General features: G+C 49.0%; 1 protein-coding gene across 1 annotated transcript; it reads left to right on the top strand.

Moving 5' to 3' along the window:
• The first annotated feature begins 922 nt into the window (after window positions 1–922).
• SLC30A2 (solute carrier family 30 member 2) lies at window positions 923–18,968 on the top strand. Its single transcript, XM_063140576.1, has 8 exons — window positions 923–981; window positions 5,163–5,377; window positions 7,223–7,369; window positions 12,221–12,374; window positions 13,817–13,967; window positions 14,918–15,023; window positions 17,782–17,916; window positions 18,770–18,968. The coding sequence occupies exons 1-8, from the start codon at window positions 923–925 to the stop codon at window positions 18,913–18,915; spliced, it is 1,113 nt and encodes a 370-aa protein (XP_062996646.1). The 3' UTR covers window positions 18,916–18,968.
• Window positions 18,969–19,514: the final 546 nt, after the last annotated feature.

Raw genomic sequence — 19,514 nt, 5'->3', positions numbered from 1 at the left:
CTAGGGTTCAGTCTCACATTCCTCCACCGCTGTGGCCCATGGGTTCTCGATCTTGCAAATATGGATGCAGACTGGGGATTTGAGGCGACTCCCTGTCAAATCCGCAAGAACCCACGTCTGTGACTTTAGCACCTGGGTCGTCCCATGATTTCAGCAATGCAGTCAGCAGACACAGATGAGCTGTGATTTGGTGGTGTCTTTGATGAGGAGGAACTCCCTGTAAAAAAAAACAACAACCCATAAAGCTCCATGCTCCAAAAGGCCCTTGCTGAGCCACGAAGCCACAGATGTGTGGTTTTTAACGGTGCAGGGTGGACAGCGTGCAGCTGAGCTGCAATCTGATCATAGACTTGGGAGGGGGGAGGCGGATCCCTGCTAAAAAAAAAAAAAATAGAACTCGGTGATCCATGCTGAATCTGAACCTCCAGTTTCGACTTCTCTCCCCATAAGCAGCTATCCCCCCCCTATATATATATATATATATATATATATATATATATATATATATATATATATATATATATACACACACACACACACACACACACACACACACCCCTCTTCTTGTACGGCTGGAGCCCCTTGCAAAAAGAAAAAGGGATGGAGGGAGTGGGGGGGGGAGACGTCTTGCCACATCCGCTCCCGCACGAGGCAAACAGGCGCTCGCAAACTTTGCAGCCGGTCCGGGCCCGCGGGGCCTGCTCCCTCCACCTCCCCCCGGGCCTTTGCGCACGAGTCCGCGGCGTTTTCACACGGGCTGCTGCTCGCCCTGCCGAGATAAGAGGCAGCTGCGAGCGGCGCTGGAGGAATCGCGGGGCGCAAATCAGGCGGCCGGAGAAAAGGGGGCGACGAGCCGGGCCGGATCTACAAGGGGGGGCTCGGCTGAGCGCGCGCACACACACACACCTGTTGCAGGCGCAGGATGGAGCCGCGCGCGGGCGGGGCAGAGAAAAGCCACCTCCTCAACGGGGTGGAAGGCAGGTGAGGAGAGCGGGGCCTCGAGCGCCCGCCGCCCCATTTCTCTTGCGGGTCTTCGCCCCGAAGGCAATACAGATCTCGGGCACTGTCTCCAAGCCCCCCCCCCGGTCCCCAATTCGTCATCGGGGTTGCTTCCAAGCGGCCAGTTCTTCCAAGCAGCTGTTCCTTGCCCGATCCTAAGGCTGTGCTTACTCGGGAGGAAGCCCCCACCAAACTCAATAGGAGGGGCGCGCAGGGAAATGCGTGTCGAATTGTAGCGGGGGGTGGGAGGGCGGCAGCAGCCCGATCCTCTCGCCGGGCGCGTCCTCGGGCGTGAGGTCTCCTGGGTTCCGGTTGGAGATTTTGCTTTAAAGCGCTTTATAACAGTTTTGACAACTGTTGGGGCCCAGGACACACTGCATATACAGTTTTCAAAACGTTTTCAAAGCGCTTTAAAAGCAATAGTGTAGATCCTGCTGGTCCAGACTTCTTTAAGCCGGCGCTGCCTCCGCCAGTACCACTCCCTCAACCCTTAGGGATCCATTTATTTCACAGTGATCCAGAACAGATGGATAGCTGGTAGACATTCCATAGGGGGACACTCTTGGGGGGTCTGAAACTGCTCCGAGGACCCAGGAAACTTTATCTGTTGAATTTCTACCTCACGGGTGCAAAACCGCAGAGCCAGTGGCTGGATCTGCCCCTCCGACAGTCCCTATATGGCTCCCCGCTGTTCCCCAGGTGGGCATACCCTTCCTCTGGCCTTTGCCCTTCCCTCCAAGCTCTGATGATTTGGTGGCTTCCTAGTTTTGGAGCAATTTCCCACCACTCTAAAAAGTCGAAATGCCTCTCCTAAGCCGTAGTTACGGACAATAAGAGTTTTAAGCTAAAATTTAAGCTGATATTTTGGAACCACCCTGTTGCTTTTAGCCCCGCCCACCCTTGGAATGCACCCCTCCCCCCCAACTTCACTGAAATGTAATCGACCCTCTGGCTGAAAGAGGTTCAGTGCCCTAGAGTAAAGCTATCCCTAAAGAAAGATGGCAGCTTCTGCCACAAGCCCTCTCAGGGCGCAGGCTCAAAACGCAGTTCTTTGCTATTAAGTAGTAACCTGGACATCCTTGAACGCTGCAATATCATGTGGGTATTTTAAAAAGTATGGTCAAGCCATGGATGCCTTGCACCCGTAGCAATGTGAAGGGTAGATGCAATCCTATGCATGTTTAGACAGGAAAAAGTCCTGCGATTCCCAGAATGCCCCAGCCATAGTTCACATGACACGCTAAACCATGGTTCACAGGACATGTTAACCCATGTTTCACTCACAATGCTTAACCTTCGTGGTTTAGCGTGTCGTCTGAACAGGGTCTGTGATGGTCTTTATATTAGCAAACTAGAGGTTAATTTTAGGTGGTGAATTCAAGAGTTAATAGTAGGGTAGTCTTGCCTAGTGGCCAGAGAGTGTTTAAACCTCCCCCACCAACACCTAGACACAGATGTTTACTGCTTATCTTTTGGGGGGCAAGCATCTTCTAATTGTGTTGTAACCCAGGGGAACTTGTGAAAGGCCATAGCTCCGTGGCGCCTGCTTTGCATGCAGAAGGCCTGGGTTTGATCCCTGGCAAGTACAGGCAGGGTTGGGATTGGAAAGAACCCTGCCAATCAGTGTAAGGCAAGCAGTGGGGAACGGTTCTGGCCCAGGGGCTGGATTGCCTTCTGGGAGGCTAGAGGATGTCAGGGCCTCTCCCTTCCCCAGCCTCACCCTCTGGCGTCATTGGACTCCTTTCTCCATGCAGAAAGAGGCACTGAGCTCCCACGGGAGGGGCCTTTTGGGGATATTTTTATCCACAGAAGAAAGAAAAGGACTTTATGGAGTTAAATGTGCTTGGCAGAATTGTCTCTGGAATGCCAGCAGGGGTCCAGACCGGAGCCTGGCAGTTTGGTCTACGTGCAAGACCTGGAATAGAGGCAATTGGTTAATTGAGCCAAGGGGAAAATGTATTTAAGATGTCAATGTTTAAAGACATCTTGTTGTCAGGTTATTGTCAGGTTGTTGTCGTTATTATCTTTGTTGGTGAAGTATGCTGTAAATCTCTATGACCATATGTAAAGGAAAGTATTTATTGTCAGTAAAGTTTTCTTACTGACCAAGTGAAGTGAGTATTTGATTCATTCCTCAAGTAAGACTCTAAGAGCTAGTAGGAGTTTTTTTCTGATTAAACATGCATAGGATTGGGCCTAAATGTGTCTTTGAATCTCATGCTTGGGATTGCCCATGGCTTTATTAAAATTCAACTCCTCCAAAACCAAATCAGACACAACTGCGGATAGTTCCTCTAGAGTTCTGACTGGTTCTGGCTGAAACACTGAGTAGATTCACCACCCCACTGACTTCGGAGCCACCAGCCTCCCCTGCTCAATGGCATGCTGTCTCTGAACATTGCTGTCCTATTTCTCTAATTAGGTTTTGATTCTGGCTCCTTAAACATTGTAGTACAGAATTTGAGACCGATACATTGATATATGTACTTTAAACAAATAACTACCATGATACCAGTTCCTAGGAATTTGGAAGAGTTCTTTCCACCCCAGGACACATGAGTGCACTCAAAGAGGAAATTGTAATATGTCAGCTTAATGGCCATTGCTTTTCATCCCATTCTCCAAGGCCGGTGTGTGGCCGCAATACTCAATTGATCCCCACATGCCCCTCTCAAAACATGGGGGGAAGGTTTGTGGAACTGCAGTTGATCGTGAGCTGAACTTAAGTCGGCAAAAATGGCTAACGTGATTTTAGGCTGCTTTAATTCAAACGTTGTTTTCAAGGCACAGAAAGTATTGTTTTATTCTGCACCTCATCTGGGGTATTGTGCCCAAGCTCTGAGCGTCACGCTTTTAAGAAGCATATGGGCAAACTGGGCTGGGTTCAAAGTAGGGCAACGAAGATAGTCAGACATATGGAAAGCAAGTCCTATGAGGAAAGATTGATGGAGCTAGGTATATGTCGCCTGGAGGAGGCCAAAGACTTGTCCTGCTGCCGCAGGGGACAGAGAAGTTCTAACGTGCTAGTTGCAAGGTGGTAGATTTCGGTGGAACATTAGGGGAAACGTCTCGAGGGTAATAGCAGGTTAGCAATGGAAACAATTACCTGGGGGTATGGTGGGCTTCCCTCCCTGGAGCACCAGATTTCCTGCTTCAAGAATGGGGAGGTGGCCTACAAGACCTTCCCCTGCCCCTGTCCAACTCTATGATCAGTGAAACCGACATAATCCAGCCAGGGTCCCACAGAGCCGTCCTAGCCATGTTGACTTAGTTCAGTGGGACTGACTTTCCAGCGAGTGTCTTCACTCAGGGTTGCAGCCCCACCTAAAGCCAGATGTGGGGGGGGGGGCAGCAAGGGGAGAGAGAACGTGATGACGCAGGCTCCTCGCAAGTCGCAACTTGCTTTTTCTGTTGAAAAACCTCACCTGGAAGCCCCCCAAAACCATTTCCAGAGTCAAACGTTTTGGGGGGCTTCTAGGTGAGGTTTTTCATCCAGCCACTGCTGTCCTCCGCTCATGACCCTGCCGTGCTTCTTCCGTCTTTTCTCTTACCGTGGAAAATCCATTAGGGGGGAGGAAGAAAAAAGGATGGAATAGGTGCACGAGGGCCTTCTCATTGTTAGCTCAAGGATCCCGCCATCTGGAATCACCCCAGGCATAAAGAAACCTTCCTCCCCACCCCACTTCATAAAGAGCCAGTGTGGTGTAGTGGCTAAAGTGTCGGACTGGGAGTCAGGAGATCCGGGTTCTAGTCCCACTCGGTCATGGAAACCCACTGGGTGATTTTGGGCCAGTCACAGACTCTCAGCCCAATCCACCTCACAGGGTTGTTGTTGTGAGGATAAAATGGGGAGGAGGGGGATTATATACTCTGCCTTGGGCTCCTTGGAGGAAAAAAGGCAGGATATAAATGCAATAAAAAATAAAAATAAGCGCCTCTATGCTGAAAGGAGAAATGCATCCCACATCTCACCCTGTGCAATTGCTCTTTCTGTCTGACTCTTAGCACTCTAGCAGGGGATGCTAGGAGTTGTACTCCAAATACACACATGGAGGGCACTGGGTCGGGGAAGGCTATGCCAGAGTTTTGGAGATGGCGCCAGCTGCCTTCCGCCCTCGCTGCCCTTGTCGTCTTTATATAGCTGCTCTCTCGTTGTGGCGCAGGTCGTACTTGGGCGTCTCGGGGGTGAAGCTCCATGGCTCAGTGGTTGGCTGCGTTCCGGATCTCGCCTCCATCGAACTGGGCCTGAAGGGCAGCCAGCACTGCCATTCCAGCTGGGCCTTGGGCAACGGCTACGATGCTGAGAAGGAGAGAGCTCGGCGGAAGCTCTACCTCGCCTCCGGCATCTGCTTGGTCTTCATGACGGGGGAGGTTGTGGGTAAGGCTCCTGGCGCCAGCCCCGGATTTAGTAGGGCTGGGTGGGTCTGTTGGTTTCGCTTTCTCCCACATTGGGATTTTTTAAAAAAACAACAACACTGAAGTTTTGACTCTCCCGAATATGAAGAATTCTTCATATGATCAATTCTTCTCCAATACGGAACTGAAACTACGTTCTCGCCCGTCTGCACCAAATTCAAGAGGTACAACTATACCTCTGGAGAGGGATACCGTGGGGAGGGCCATGTTGTACCTTTGGCTGCTGAAGAACCTGTTAGGTAGGGTGACCACATGGAAAGGAGGACAGGGCTCCTATATTATATTTAACAGTTGTACAGAAAAGGGAATTTCAGTGAGTGTCCTTTGTAGGCATACAGCATCTGGTGAAATTTCCTCTTCGTCATAACCATTAAAGCTGCAGGAGCTATATTAGAGTGACCAGATACAAAAGAGGGCAAGGCTCCTGCAGCTTTAACAGTTGTGATGAAGAGGGAATTTCACCAGGTGCTGCATGCCTACAAATGACACCTGCTGAAATTTCCTTTTATAGGCAACTATTAAAGATATAGGAGCCCTGTCCTCCTTTTCCTAGGGTCACCCTACTGTTAGAGGGTGGTGAGGAGAAGAAGTGGCAACCATAATTCAGCACTAACATCCAGATTTATTTATTTTTTTAAAAAGAAAGTTAGCACTCAAAGCCCAGGGCCTGGTTGGATCAATCTGTCAGCTTCAGTTTCTCCCACATACATTTTTTTAAAACAACAACAACAACACCTCATGTTCTTTCTAGCCTGAACGTGAAGAAATTTGCGAATTTTGGTCAATGCTTCCCCAAATCGAACTGAAACAAAATTCTCATCCATCCCTAGAATTCAGTACCCAATGTGGAAATAACATGTGGCACAGCCTCCTTGGGACTGTACCACTTGTGAATGCATTGCAGGGGTATCACATATGTGGCAGCTTCCTCATTGGGAGAGAGGGAGAAAACTCCAGGCACATACAGATCCAGCATGGCAGGTAGAAGGCTAGGCTAGAACCCTACTGGAACATACTAGCTCTCTTCAGGCTGAGATTCTTGACATAGGAAGGAGAGAAATCTGTTACTGGGTCCACACAGCATGCTACTCCACACTCAGTGGTTTGTGGGCTATTGTTGAACCATGATTTGTTTGTTGAAATGCGGGTTAGCATGTTGTCTGAACACAAGACATTTTCTGCAAGGTGTCTTGTTAACCCTGCAGTGTGGCTTATTTTTCCTCAAACAAGTCACCTTGAGGACCCATGGTTTGTTGTTGGGTTGTTCAGGGTGGTGAACAAGCCACACTGCATGGTTAAGAAGCAACTCTGGGAAATCTCCTGGGTTCAGACAACACGCTAATCCGTTGTTGAACAAACAACCCAAACTCAACCACTGAGGCTGGGTTCGAATGATTGCAGGGAGGGAAGCAAGCATTGTGGCTGCTCCACCCCCACCACCCCCGGTGCATGTCGCCGCCATTTGCATGATTTCCTGTGCTGCAGCATGGGTCCACGTGTCATCCAAACCCAGCGTGTGGCTGGAGGGGGGCATATGCACCTTGCAACCTACAATGCGCAATAGGAGTTGTAGGGTGGATACGCCCCCATTTTGCTGGTGCGCAAGGTGCAAGCAACACCCCAGCCTGCACTGCAGCACAGGGGATAATGCAAATGGCAGCCACGTGCATGGGGGGGCAGTGGAACAGCCATGATGGTTGCTTCCCTTGCTGCGGTTGTCCGAACCCGCCCTGCGTCTGGGTTAGCATGTTGTGCGCACGGCCTCAGGGCTGAAAGTCACCAGTCGCCTGTAATGCCTCTTCCCCAGGGGGATACTACGCCCACAGCCTGGCCATTATGACGGATGCCGCCCATCTACTGACCGACTTCGCCAGCATGATGATCAGTCTTTTCTCTCTCTGGATGTCGTCTCGGCCACCCACCAAGACCATGAATTTCGGCTGGCATCGAGCAGGTAACTGGATCCTTGTACGCCGCCCTGAGATCGTAGTGATATAGGGCGGGTGGGCTGCAAATGTTTTAAATAAATAAACGTACTTTGTAGCGTCTAAGCCCCACTGAACTCTACTTCTTCCGAGTAAACATGCGCGGGATGGCAGCTGGACAACCATCTGTCAGGGATGCTCTAGGGTGGATTCCTGCATTGAGCAGGGGGTTGGACTCAGTGGCCTTGTAGGCCCCTTCCAACTCTGCTATTCTATGATTCTATGACTGTCAGCTGAGAAGAGTTGGGTCAACAGTGGATTCCATGCTAATACCTGCAGATGGATCATAAAATTTGGGATATTTCTTGCAAAACACCACCACCACCCAACCTGGAACAGAACTCTCTCAGTGTCGATGCTATTAAAGCTCTTCCTTTTTCAAGCAGTAATAATATCTAACCCTTTATATAGCACCTTTCAGTTACACAAAACGCATCATGTACATCATCTCAGTGACACGTACAACGGCCCCACAAAGTAGGCCAAGTATTGCTATTAACCCAATATTGCAATCGGGGCTGCGTTTGGAGAGGTACATTTTGCTGCACCAACTTGCGTAGAACTGCCATACGTATGGATATCCTACATGAGCCCAAAAATTTCCATGGACTGCTCCATGGAAATATCCCCCCTCCCCAATCATTTTTTACCCTGCTTTTCTATTTTGAAAAACATTCAAAAGGCTACCAAGAATTTATTTAAAACACACCCACACACCCACCCACACCCCCCCCCAAGAAATTAGAAATGGTATTGCAGCCAAGTCATCCTTATCAAATTAATTAATTTAATCAACCCATGTCTATTCATTCAAAAAAGATGCAAATTGGCCTGTTTATACAAACGACCCAAAAAGTGAACAAAAATGCCACCGGAGCACCTCCCTTTGGGGTTTCCCAGATCCACCCACTGCAGCCAGATAAGCTCACGGTCAGGGGAACAGAGGGAGAGGGGTTAACCAAAACAGGTGTCAAATCTACACCACTGAGCCAGTGGAGGCTAATGGCTCCGATGTCAGTGGGGCGGTGAATCCACTCCGGGTTTCAGTTGGAACACTAACGGAGGTATCCAAGGTGCTTGGACAGCTTCTTTAGAGTTCCGACTGAAACCCGGAGTGGATTCACCACCCCACTGACATCAGAGCCATTAGCCTCCACTCCAGTGGTGAGCCCACCACTGGGCACATGGACTCTGATGGGTGCCTGTAGGTCTGATGCAATGTCTTTGTTGTGGCACCAAGATTATGCATGCTTTTTTCTCCCATTGACTAAAGCATATTTGTGTGCTTTTTTTCAAAAGCGTGCTTTTTTTTCATGTGCGTTTTCAAAAGTATGCATGCTGTTGAATGCAATTTTGGGGCTCCTTGGATATCATTGCAAACTCAGAAATGTATGGTCTTTCACCGCAGATTGCATCCGAGTCCATTTTTGGTCCAGAAGGTGCAAACTGGGGAAAATCCTGATCGGAACCAAATTGAAATTAATTTCTTCTACATGGTGCAGCTGCATCACCCAAGGTGGCCAGATTTGGGGTGGGTTTTTTTTTGCTGCAGCACAGGCTATTCTGTTAGTAGTATTGCTGACAATATATATACCAAAATGGGGCTGAATATCGCCCCCATATTCATCACTTCCACTTCCACAGGAACATTTATTCCGTATGAAAGTTAGGGAGGATATCCAGGGATGTTTGTGGGTGAAATCCTAAAGATTTTCTGGTGGTAGCCTTAGCTTTAAATACATCGGCTGCTTGGGTCATTCCGCCTACCTGCCCCCCTGGCTGTGGTAGCTCAAGGCTTTTCTTCCTTCACACATTGGCTTGGCTGCTCTAAGCAGCTTAGCTGGGTTCCTGGGACACAGTGCCCCCGGAACGAGCTAAGTCATAACATCGCGGCTTTCCAAGGGGCATTCGTGGAGGGGAGAAAGCTGCCCCCATCTTTTCCCCCAAGAATGTCCCTTAGCCAAGGAACACAGCTGAGCTGCTCAGAGTTTCCAGGCTGCATCAAACCTTTTTTTTATTATTATTATTTTATTTATCCCCACCAAAACATCTCTAGAATTCCACCCACACCATCTGAAGATTGATCCAATATTTAAGGCATATTTTTCACTCCACCGCCGCTCCCTGAAACGTGTACACACACACACACACACAAACCCCTCCTCTGGGCTGAATATCTTGGCTGAGCATTATGCTATTCCATTCGTTGTAGCAGAAATAACATTATGGGATGTAATTATAGACTCAGGTTCTGTCTTTTGCCGTGTGCACATGCATACAAGCATATACACACGCCTCTCTCTTCGTCTTTCTCCTGGCCCCTGCCTTTACGGAAGGGCCTTGCACCGACACTCGCCTTCCTTCCTGGCCTCTGCACGGGAAGGAAGGAAAGTGCGATTTTTGCAGCCCTGCACCTCTGGAAAAGTAAAAGAAAAAAAAAAGCCCAGGGGTGGGGAGAGGAAAGGAACCGGGCCGTTCCTTCCCGCCTTTTTAAAAATTTTATAATCTTGATCTGCAGATCTCCGCAGATACATATAATAAAAATAAAAACGGGGAGAGGAATGAGGCAGCAGAGGAGGATGCAAGAGGGACTGGGCGAACCACCCACGTCTCCTCCCTCTGGCTGCCCATTCCTCCCCACCCACCCCCATTTATTTTTATTATATGTATCTGCAGAGCTCCGCAGATAGAGATTATAAAATTAAATAAATAGGGAGGAGGAGGACCGTTCCCGTTCCTCTCCACCCCATTTTTATTTATTTTTACTTTTCTAGAGGTGCAGGGCTGCCTATGGCGACCAAAACGGTCAGGGTAAAAGCGCCTGACTTTTTTCCAGCAATTTCTGAGGTTTGCCCCCAGATGGCTTCGCAATGGCGGCTGCGTCATGTAGATGGTGTGCCACTACTATGAAGCCACCCAGGGGCAAATCCTTCATGTAGATGTGTCCCTGGTCAAAGTAGACATTACTTTAAATCTGGGTATAGCAGCTACATCTTTTGTTCATTTTTATTCTAGAGTAGGTGCAGGGGTCCTGATCCAGGATGTTAAAGCCCATTTCTACTACCCCGTTAGAGTACTGCTCCGAATTGGGTACCCTGTGCCTACTCTAAAGTAAAAATAAAAAGTTTACCTGCTGGACACAGATTTAAATTAATTTCTGTTTTGGTGTATACACCCACACCCCTTTCCCCCCCATCCTATCCTGCAAACCATCCCAAAACAGCAATTGCTACTTACAGCTGGCCAAAAGATTTTAACCCTTGAATGCAGCCAGCATCCAACCCAACCCCTGACCTTCCTCAGCCCCAAGTATGTTCGGTCTCATCCGAGTAGGTTGGACGGATCAAGTGAAGCCACAAACCACAGAGCTCTCAGTTCAATCTAGGGGTGTGCACGGATCAGCGCCGCTCCGCCCATACTCTGCTCCGAATCGGAGCTCCGCAGTGAAGGGGAGTGGCGCCAGGTAAGGCCGGGAGAGGAGGGCGGGAGGTTTATCGGGCCCTGCCGCCATGGCCGCCCGTGCGGCGACGGCGGCAGAGCCCGGTAAGGGACCAAGGGGGAGGGGGGCCTTACCTGCCTCCGTCCGCGGTCCGTCGACGTCTTCAATTGAGCCTGCGGTTCAACCAGCAAGCGGCCCAGACTTCCTGGTTGAACCGCGGGCTCAATTGAAGACGCCGACGGAGGCAGGTAAGGGAGAGGAGGGCGGGGGGGGGGGTTACCGGGCATGGGCGACAGCGGCAGGGCCCGGTAAACCCCACTTACCTTTCCGGCGGAGCTCCGGATTGAGGCGAAGGATCTGCCTTCACCTTGATCCTCTTCGCCACGCTCCGCCAGCCCCCCAATCCTCTTTGCCTCCACCTTAAGGGCAGGCGAAGCCCCCCGCTCCGCTTCTAATTCGCTGGTCCAATTAGAAGCGGAGCACATCCCTAGTTCAATCTGATAGTTGTCAGTTCGATCCTAAGCATGTTGACTTGGAAGAAAGTCTGCTGGGTATGTTTCTCACTGCAGCCAAGCTCTGTTTTTGCCACTCTCTGCTCCTCATTTATCTCTGATCTCCCTCGGGCAACTGTCCTCGGAGATTTCCTAGGAGTGTTTGGCATCCATAGTTCTTGTGATATAATCTTTGGGTTGAGGCCACCGGTATCAATAAAGTTGGGCTGGATTGGAACACTGGCATCTTTATGCAATTGCGGTATGAGTCTTTCTGCAGAAAGTAGTTTAATTGGGGAGCATTACCTGGCAGATTTAGTGAGCATTTCTGTGGCCCCTAGACATTGTCGAGGGGCTCTAGGATACTGGGGAACCCGTCCTATGAAGTCGGAGACAGCAATATGACTTGGAAAGAAGAGTTGGAGATCTGACCCCCCCTCCCTTTCCCCATTTCCTTGCAGCCAGCATGGAAAGAACTCCATCGGCTGCCCTACAAGTTCAGAGAAGCAAGCATGGAGAGGAGGAGGAGGAGGTGTTTTGATGGGTGGGAAGGGGAGGAGACCAGAGAGGCCAAGATACAAGCTATCCTGAGGCCTCTTCAGCCTCCTTCACTCTTCCTCTAGAACAAAAAAAGCCCGTCTTGCAAGAAATGCAGGGTGGTGGGACGAGGGTGAAGATTACCTTTGCCTCTCCTCCTACAATGCATTGGATGAACGGAAGCCTCGGAGATCAGGGGCTTCTAACCATCCAGGTTGCCCCCCAAACAGCTGCGCCCTCACTCAGTAACTGAACTTTGGATCAGTTTATCAGCCAGCACTTGCCTGGCTTTTCTTTGTTTTTTTGCCCCCAGCCTTGGACACCTAACTGAGCGTGACTGGCTTTCTTTGCAGAGATTTTGGGAGCCCTGCTGTCTGTGCTGTCCATCTGGGTGGTGACCGGCGTCTTGGTGTACCTGGCGGTGCAACGGCTGCTCTCGGGCGATTACGAGATAGAAGGGGATGCCATGCTCATCACCTCCGGCTGTGCGGTGGCAGTAAACATCATGTACGAAAGTTCGGAGTACTTTTCCAGTGATGGTCTGGGAAACGGCCATGAACTGGGGATTCTCTCCTGACAGGAGCTGCCTCTGGCAGAGGGTCAAGGAAGCCATGTGGGTGGGTTGTGAGATAGCTCAGCGGTGGAAGGTCTGCTTTGTATGCAGAAGGTTCTAGGTTCAGTCTCTGGCAGGTGCAGTTAAAAGGATCGGGAAGGAAGTGGTGGGACAAGGCCCTCCTGGAAAGCCAGGTTATCTGAAAGACCGGATTCTCCCTTATGAGCCTGCCCGTGCTTTGAGATCTTCTGGAGAAGCCTTTCTTTCAGTCCCGCCATCTTCACAGGCACACTTGGTGGGAACATGGGAGAGGGCCTTCTCGGTGGCTGCTCCAGTGCTCTGGAACTCTCTTCCTGGGGAAGCTAGACTGGCTCCCTCCTTGATGGGCTTTCGGAAGCAGGCAAAACCTTCTTTGTTCCAGCAGGCCTTTGGAGAATAATCTGGTCCTCCATCTATGTTAGGGACTTGTAAAGGTTGTTTTAATATTGTAAAAAAGATTTTGGGGGTATATTTCTTTTCCTAGGTTTAAAATGTATAAGTTTTAAATTTTGTAAGGCCGCCTTGAAGCCCAGTATTGGGCAAAAGGTGGGATAATAATAATAATAATAATAATAATAATAATAATAATAATAATAATAATAATAATATACTAGGCGACATGGCCAGGTAGGACTGGACTACATGTTACTACATGTGTAATTACGGCCTTGAGTAGAGGTGTTCTCCCCACCCCACCCCAAGGCCAGATGGGGACCATATTGTGGGGTGGGGGGACTTTAACCCTTTGAGCCCCCCGCTGTGATCCAGTTCCAAATTAGGGCAGCCCCCACACCTGCAATTTACCTTGATACTACTTTGACAACTTTGAGAAACAACTTTGCTTTTGTGTGTGTGTGTGTGTGTATTTACTTCCCAACAGGGCTGCATTTCCCTCCTTCTGTTTGTGCCGAGAGTGGCAAATATCACAAGGGAGGGATGGACTGTAGAGCAGGGATGCAAACCGCAAAGGAATGGAAGGGATCTCTGAGGTTTTGCCTCCCCACGCAGCTTGGCTCGCTTTCTTGAGTCGTCTTGAGCACCCTGCTCTGTACGCACGGCAGGGAATGGGCTTGCACTGCCCTCCATGCCCACGAGGACGCCAAGTGGCAAGAAGTGCCTTATCACACTGAGTACAGAATGCAAAAGGAGTTGAGAATCTTTGTGGCTTATATTTGGTTCCCTTTGGTTCCACCCTCCTTACACCAGTTGCTGGGGAACATGAGTGGGAGGGTGCTGTTGCACCGTGCCCTGCTTGCAGTGGTTGGCCACTGTGGGAACAGAGTGCCGACTAGATGGACCCTTGGTCTGATCCAGCAGGGCTCTTCTTGTGTTCTGACCCTTTCATCTTTCCCCATAGAATGGGAATCGCCCTTCACCAGTCAGGGCACGGTCACAGCCATGACAATGGGAGGCAGAACACCAGCGTCCGGGCTGCCTTCATCCATGTGGTTGGGGATCTTCTACAGAGCATTGGAGTCTTGGTGGCAGCCTACATAATCTATTTCAAGGTAAGGGGCAGAATTTGAGCTTGAGTATATGGTAGACCTTCAGTGGGAGGGATGGTAGCTCAGTGGCAGAGCCCCTGTTTTGTATGCAGAAGGTCCCAGGTTCAATCCCCGGCTTCTCCAGGTAGAGCCGGTGTGGTGTAGTAGCTCGAGTGTTGGACTGGGAGCCGGAAGTTCCGGGTTCTAGTCCCCGCTCGGCCATGGAAGCTCTCTGGGTGACTTTGGGCCAGTCGCAGACCCTCAGCCCAACCTACCTCACAGGGTTGTTGTTGTGAGGATAAAATGGAGAGGAGGATTATGTATGCCACCTTGGGCAAGGGGGCAGGGGAAGATGGGATAATCAATCAATCAATAAATGGATTTAAATGGATATTGTCTGTTTTTGTTTGTATTTTATGCTTTTTATGGTTTTAAATTTTGTATATTTCTTTTTAATGTTCACTGTTTTTAACTTTTGTAAACCACCCAGAGCGCTTTGGCTATGGGGCGATATATAAATGTAAATAATAATAATAATAATAATAATAATAATAATAATATCCTGCCTGAAACCCTGGAGAGCTGCTGCCAGTCAGTGTTGACAATACTGGGCTAGATGGACCAAGGGACTGACTCAGTATAAGGCAGCTTCCTAGATTACCCGACCCGATGGATGATTTGAGGCCATTGCTGTTAATTTACCCTAATCCAGACTCTTCCAGTGTGACACAAACACAAAACAAGAACCAGAAAAATGTGCAGAGCCAATGATTCAAGCCCATCATCCCATCCGTAGACCACACATCAAGTCACAAAATGTTTAACATGCAGAGAGAGCATGGTGTAGCGGTTAGGGTGCTGGACTGGAGCTCAGGAGATCTGGGTCCTCACTTGGTCATGAAGCTCACTGGATGACTTTGGGGCTGTTCACTGACTCTCTTCCCACCCTGCTCTACACATTCTTATCCTTCCAGCCGGAGTACAAATATGTGGATCCCATCTGTACCTTCCTGTTTTCCATCTTGGTCCTCGGAACAACACTGAGCATCCTCCGAGATGTTGTCCTTGTACTAATGGAAGGTAAATCCCTTTATGGGGGGAGGAGGAGGGGGGAAATGGGATTGAGATGGTTAGATTGGACTATGAATAAAGCAAGTCCAAATAGTTACGGATTTGGCAGGTGTGATGGGGTGGGTGTTAAAAGGGTACAGGGGTTAGGTGTTGTAAGTCAAACCAGCCCATGAAAAACATAAAATGCAAGTGGTCTTAAATTTTATTTATTTTTTATTCGAATTCTATCCTGCCCCAAAGTTTGGACTAGGTTGTAATAAGCCCAGGAGTTTTAAATTTTTAATCGGACTTGCATTTTTTCTAATTGGTTAATAGTTTTTATGCTTCTCTCAGTTTTATTGAAGTAATGTTATTTTATCCTATCCTCACTATCCTTGGGAAACAAAAGCTGGTTTGAATAAAAAAGTCAGAGAGAGGGAGAGAGAGAGGGAGGGAGAGAGAGGGAGGGAGAGGGAGAGGGGGAGAGAGAGAGAGTGAGAGAGTTGATAATTTAAAAGTTGAGGCAGCCACTGAAAGCATTTATTTATTAATGGTGTAATCCTATGCATGTTTAGATAAAAAAAAAAAAGTCCTACAACTCCCAGCTTTCATCAGAAAACATGGTGGGTGGGGGATACTGGGAGATGTAAGGTTTTTCCCTCCGTCTAAACATGCATAGGATTGCTCTCTAAATAATTTAAATATATATTTTAAAATTATTGAACACCCACTTAATCTCACAGCACATGTTGTATGACTGCTTTTCAGCTTCTAGATATCCTAATATATGCGTACGTAGGGTATTTTCAGGGCTGCCTCCATGTTTGAGGGACCCCTGGCCACAGTTCATAGGATCATAGAATCATAGAATAGTAGAGTTGGAAGGGGCCTAAAAGGCCATCGAGTCCAACCCCCCGCTCAGTGCAGGAATCCACCTTAAAGCATACCTGGCGGATGGCTGTCCAGTTGCCTCTTGAATGCCTTTAGTGTGGGAGAGCCCACCACCTCCCTAGGTAACTGGTTCCATTGTCGTACTGCTCTAACAGTCAGGAAGTTTTTCCTGATGTCCAGCCAGAATCCGGCTTCCTTTAACTTGAGCCCATTATTCCGTGTCCTGCACTCTGGGAGGATCGAGAAGAGATTCTGGCCCTCCTCTGTGTGACAATCTTTCAAGTATTTGAAGAGTGCTATCATGTCTCCCCTCAGTCTTCTCTTCTAAAGGCTAAACATGTCCAGTTCTTTCAGTCTCTCTTCATAGGGCTTTGTTTCCAGTTCTCTCTGGGCAGAGCTAGAAGCAGGACCAGGTGACTGAATCGTAGAGTCCGTTTAGGCAGCACTGAAAAAGAGGGCAGAGGAGGACGCCGGTTCGCATAAGATTTGCATATGCTCATTTATATGTATAGACTCAGCTTTGGAAATAATCACCAAAATTTAAAGAGAAATACAATACATCTCGCCTTAGTGTAGAAGACTGTGACCTTGTTCCTGCTGCTAACTCCACTGTCCTGGTATTCAGTGTTGCTGGTCTACTTCAAAGCCCTGGCTGCTCTTCCTACTTATGGGTCTATATCTTTCACCTGGACTTAGACTGGACAGCCCTTCAAAGGGAGGACTGCCCTCTGTCAGCCCTTCAGATTGTCTTCTGTGAAGTAGGATACATGACGACCCTACTCAGTCAAGCTTCCATTTTAATTTCCTACAGTGCTCCAGAATAATGCTATATAAACGGCATTGTGGGAAATTAATATGGCTGCTAGATCCAGCGCTGGTCAGGTTGCTTGGCAGAGTTAGTTTTTAATGGAGAGCCAGGGTAGGTGTCAACAGTGGGGGGCCCTGGGGCCCTGTCAGCTGCCCTGGGATGCCTTGATAGTTTTCTTCATATCTCTAGCTATTTATTTATTTATTTATTTATTACATTTTTATACCGCCTAATAGCCGAAGCTCTCTGGGCGGTTCACAAAAACTTTGTTATTGTTTTCAAGCATGGATGCAGAACCTCAGACCTAGGGGCCCACCTGGAGGACAAATCTAACTCCTGAGGGGGGAGGTGTTTCCAGATGGCCACACCCTTTCCCCCGGCCCCTCCCCTTTTCCTGACCACTGATCTTTTGTTGATTTCCCTGATCTTTTGTTGATTTTTGTATAGCCTTCTCCCCATTCTAAGAAGTTGAAATGCCTTTCCAAAGGAAAAGTTACTGTCAGTAAGAGATTTCAGCTAAAATATGCTGGTATTTTGGACCCACCCCTTTTTTCCTCTGGCTCCGCCCACCCCTGGAATGCGCCCCCCAAGAACTTCTCTGAAATGGAATTAGCTCTCAGACTGAAAGAGGTTCATCACCTCAGTTTTAATGAAAGCAGAACATTTAGAGAAGCGGCCTGAAATATTCCTGGGGAGGGTAGACATCTATTTTAGGGCCTAAATATGGAAAATAAATAAATAAATAAATAAATAAATAAATAAATAAATAAATAAATAAGATGATGATACATATCATTGTGCCCCCAGGGCTAATAGCAGCTCCTGGGTGGGGGCACAATTTCTGTCAGGAAAATGGCAGTGGGGCGGGGAGTTAAACCTCTTCTCCCTCCGCGCCGCTACTCCGATCTATTGGCATTTCCCTTTTCCCTCAGCTGCTGCAAAGGAAGCACAATGGCGGTTTTAGCTCTGGTAGAAGCCATGTTTTCACTTTGCCACAATGAAAGGAAGCAAGAGGGATGAAAGGTCACCCATGTAAGGGGAAGTCCATCATCTGTTGCTAGCATCTTCCCCGACCCCCCATTTCTACAGGTACCCCAAAGGGTGTGGATTTCAACGCTGTGAAGACCATCCTCCTGTCTATAAATGGGGTGAAAGACCTTCACAGCCTCCATATATGGGCTCTAACAGTGTCTCATCCAGTGCTGTCTGTCCACATTGCAATCAGTAAGTTACATCTCTGAGGTGCGTACTTGGGGGGGCATGGACAGTGGGGAGAGAAAAATCTCAAGATGTGCAAAGAAGCTGGTTGTGTGAGGGAGTCCGGCAGTCGGACTGTGGCAAAATTTGGCTTGTGTTTTGCCTGACGGTGGTTCTTCTTTATAGTCCCATGACTTGCCATTGAGCAAAACCCCTGTATTGTGGGAAGGCCTGCCAGACCAAGCGATTTTGCTGCCTGAGGTAAACAGCAAGATGGTGGCCCCTCATATTCCATTTATTGAAGCCGACTGGAATGGCAGTTGAAGTTTTCTTCTACGCTGGCAATGGGACAGTCTCCTCCACCTCACCTGAGGGCATTAGGCCAGCGTAGGGGGCACAAGACAGGACAGGTGGCACACACAGCTCCCTCCCCCAATACCTTTCTGCCTCCTCCCAGCATCTGCCGCCTGAGGCTCCCGCCTCACTCTGCCTACTGGTAGAGCCAGCCGTGGATATTTGATGTCTGAGGTGAAAAGGTAAAGCAGGAAATGTGCATGCCATGAAGTAACATTGTGGGGAGGGGAGCAAATCCACCAGGACATTTTCTTGTGCCAGCCCCGCTGAAAGAAATGGGATTTGTGCAAGGGCCCTGCCGTGGGGCGCTACTTGTGGATTGGGTCCCATGAGGGGTCACCATCTGTCTGCCTCTCCCTCTGCTGCCTTAAGGGTGGCTAAAATGCACACCCCATTTTCCCTCACAGTAAGGCCACTTCTGACATGGGATAGATGGGGGTCCCTAGCTCCACCACCAAAACGCTCCCGCTCTTCGCTTTGGATTAACGGTGCTTCTCCTTCGGCCTGCTCTTGTCTTCTGTCCCAGATGAAGACGCAGATGCACAGGCTGTCTTGAAGGAAGCGAGTTCTCGGCTGCAAAGAGCCTTCAAGTTCCATACCACGACCATCCAGATAGAGAACTACTCCGAGGATATGAAAGATTGCCACGCGTGCCAGAGCCCCTTGGACTGACTGCTTGCTTGCTGAGGAGAGTCACTTAGCAACCTGTGAATTGTTGTTCGGCCCTGTCGAAGCTGCTACCTCAGAGGTCCTGCCGTTGCGACCTGACTTACGAAGCCCTCATGGCCCTGTAATCCTCTCTACTCGCCCAAGTGCCAATTCCTAGTTTGTTTAGGGAACAAAGCGAAGAACGGCTGTCTTTCCTTCCTCTTCCTCTCCTCTCTCTCTTTCTCTCTCTCTTCCACCTCCTTTTTGTTTGTTTGCTTGTCCTTTGGCCTAAATTCCAATAAGAAGTGTAGTTTTATATGAACCTAAAATAAAACAGCGGGATCTCTCTGCCTATTTATTGACTTGGCTGTGGTGTCTACTTCATGCAGGGGTCTCTTCTTCCTCCATGGGGACGTATTTGGATCCAGAGTTCAGAGCTGGTTTGAGGGGGCTGCTGGCAATGTGTCCCCTGCTGGATCCCTTCTACATCTTTGGGGCTCTTCCAACCATGGGCTTATCTAGCAACAGAAGGTCATCTAAATTTCCCACAATGCCCTGGAATGCCTAGCCCGGTGTAGTGTTACTTCCTAGGGGGGGGAGAGAAACACAACTGGGTGCATTCC

The sequence above is a fragment of the Elgaria multicarinata genome, chromosome 13 (assembly GCF_023053635.1).
Source record: "Elgaria multicarinata webbii isolate HBS135686 ecotype San Diego chromosome 13, rElgMul1.1.pri, whole genome shotgun sequence".
Taxonomy (NCBI): Eukaryota; Metazoa; Chordata; class Lepidosauria; order Squamata; family Anguidae; genus Elgaria; species Elgaria multicarinata.
Note: the sequence above shows the minus strand (reverse complement) of the source record. Positions and strands in the feature narration are given on the sequence as shown.

Bases quoted from the DNA above. Each gene is read 5' to 3' on its own strand.
- SLC30A2 (XM_063140576.1), top strand. From the start codon at position 923: ATGGAGCCGCGCGCGGGCGGGGCAGAGAAAAGCCACCTCCTCAACGGG. The intron at 5,378-7,222 runs GTAAGGCTCCTG...CCTCTTCCCCAG, and splicing joins CATGACGGGGGAGGTTGTGG to GGGGATACTACGCCCACAGC. The intron at 17,917-18,769 runs GTAAGTTACATC...CTTCTGTCCCAG, and splicing joins GTCTGTCCACATTGCAATCA to ATGAAGACGCAGATGCACAG.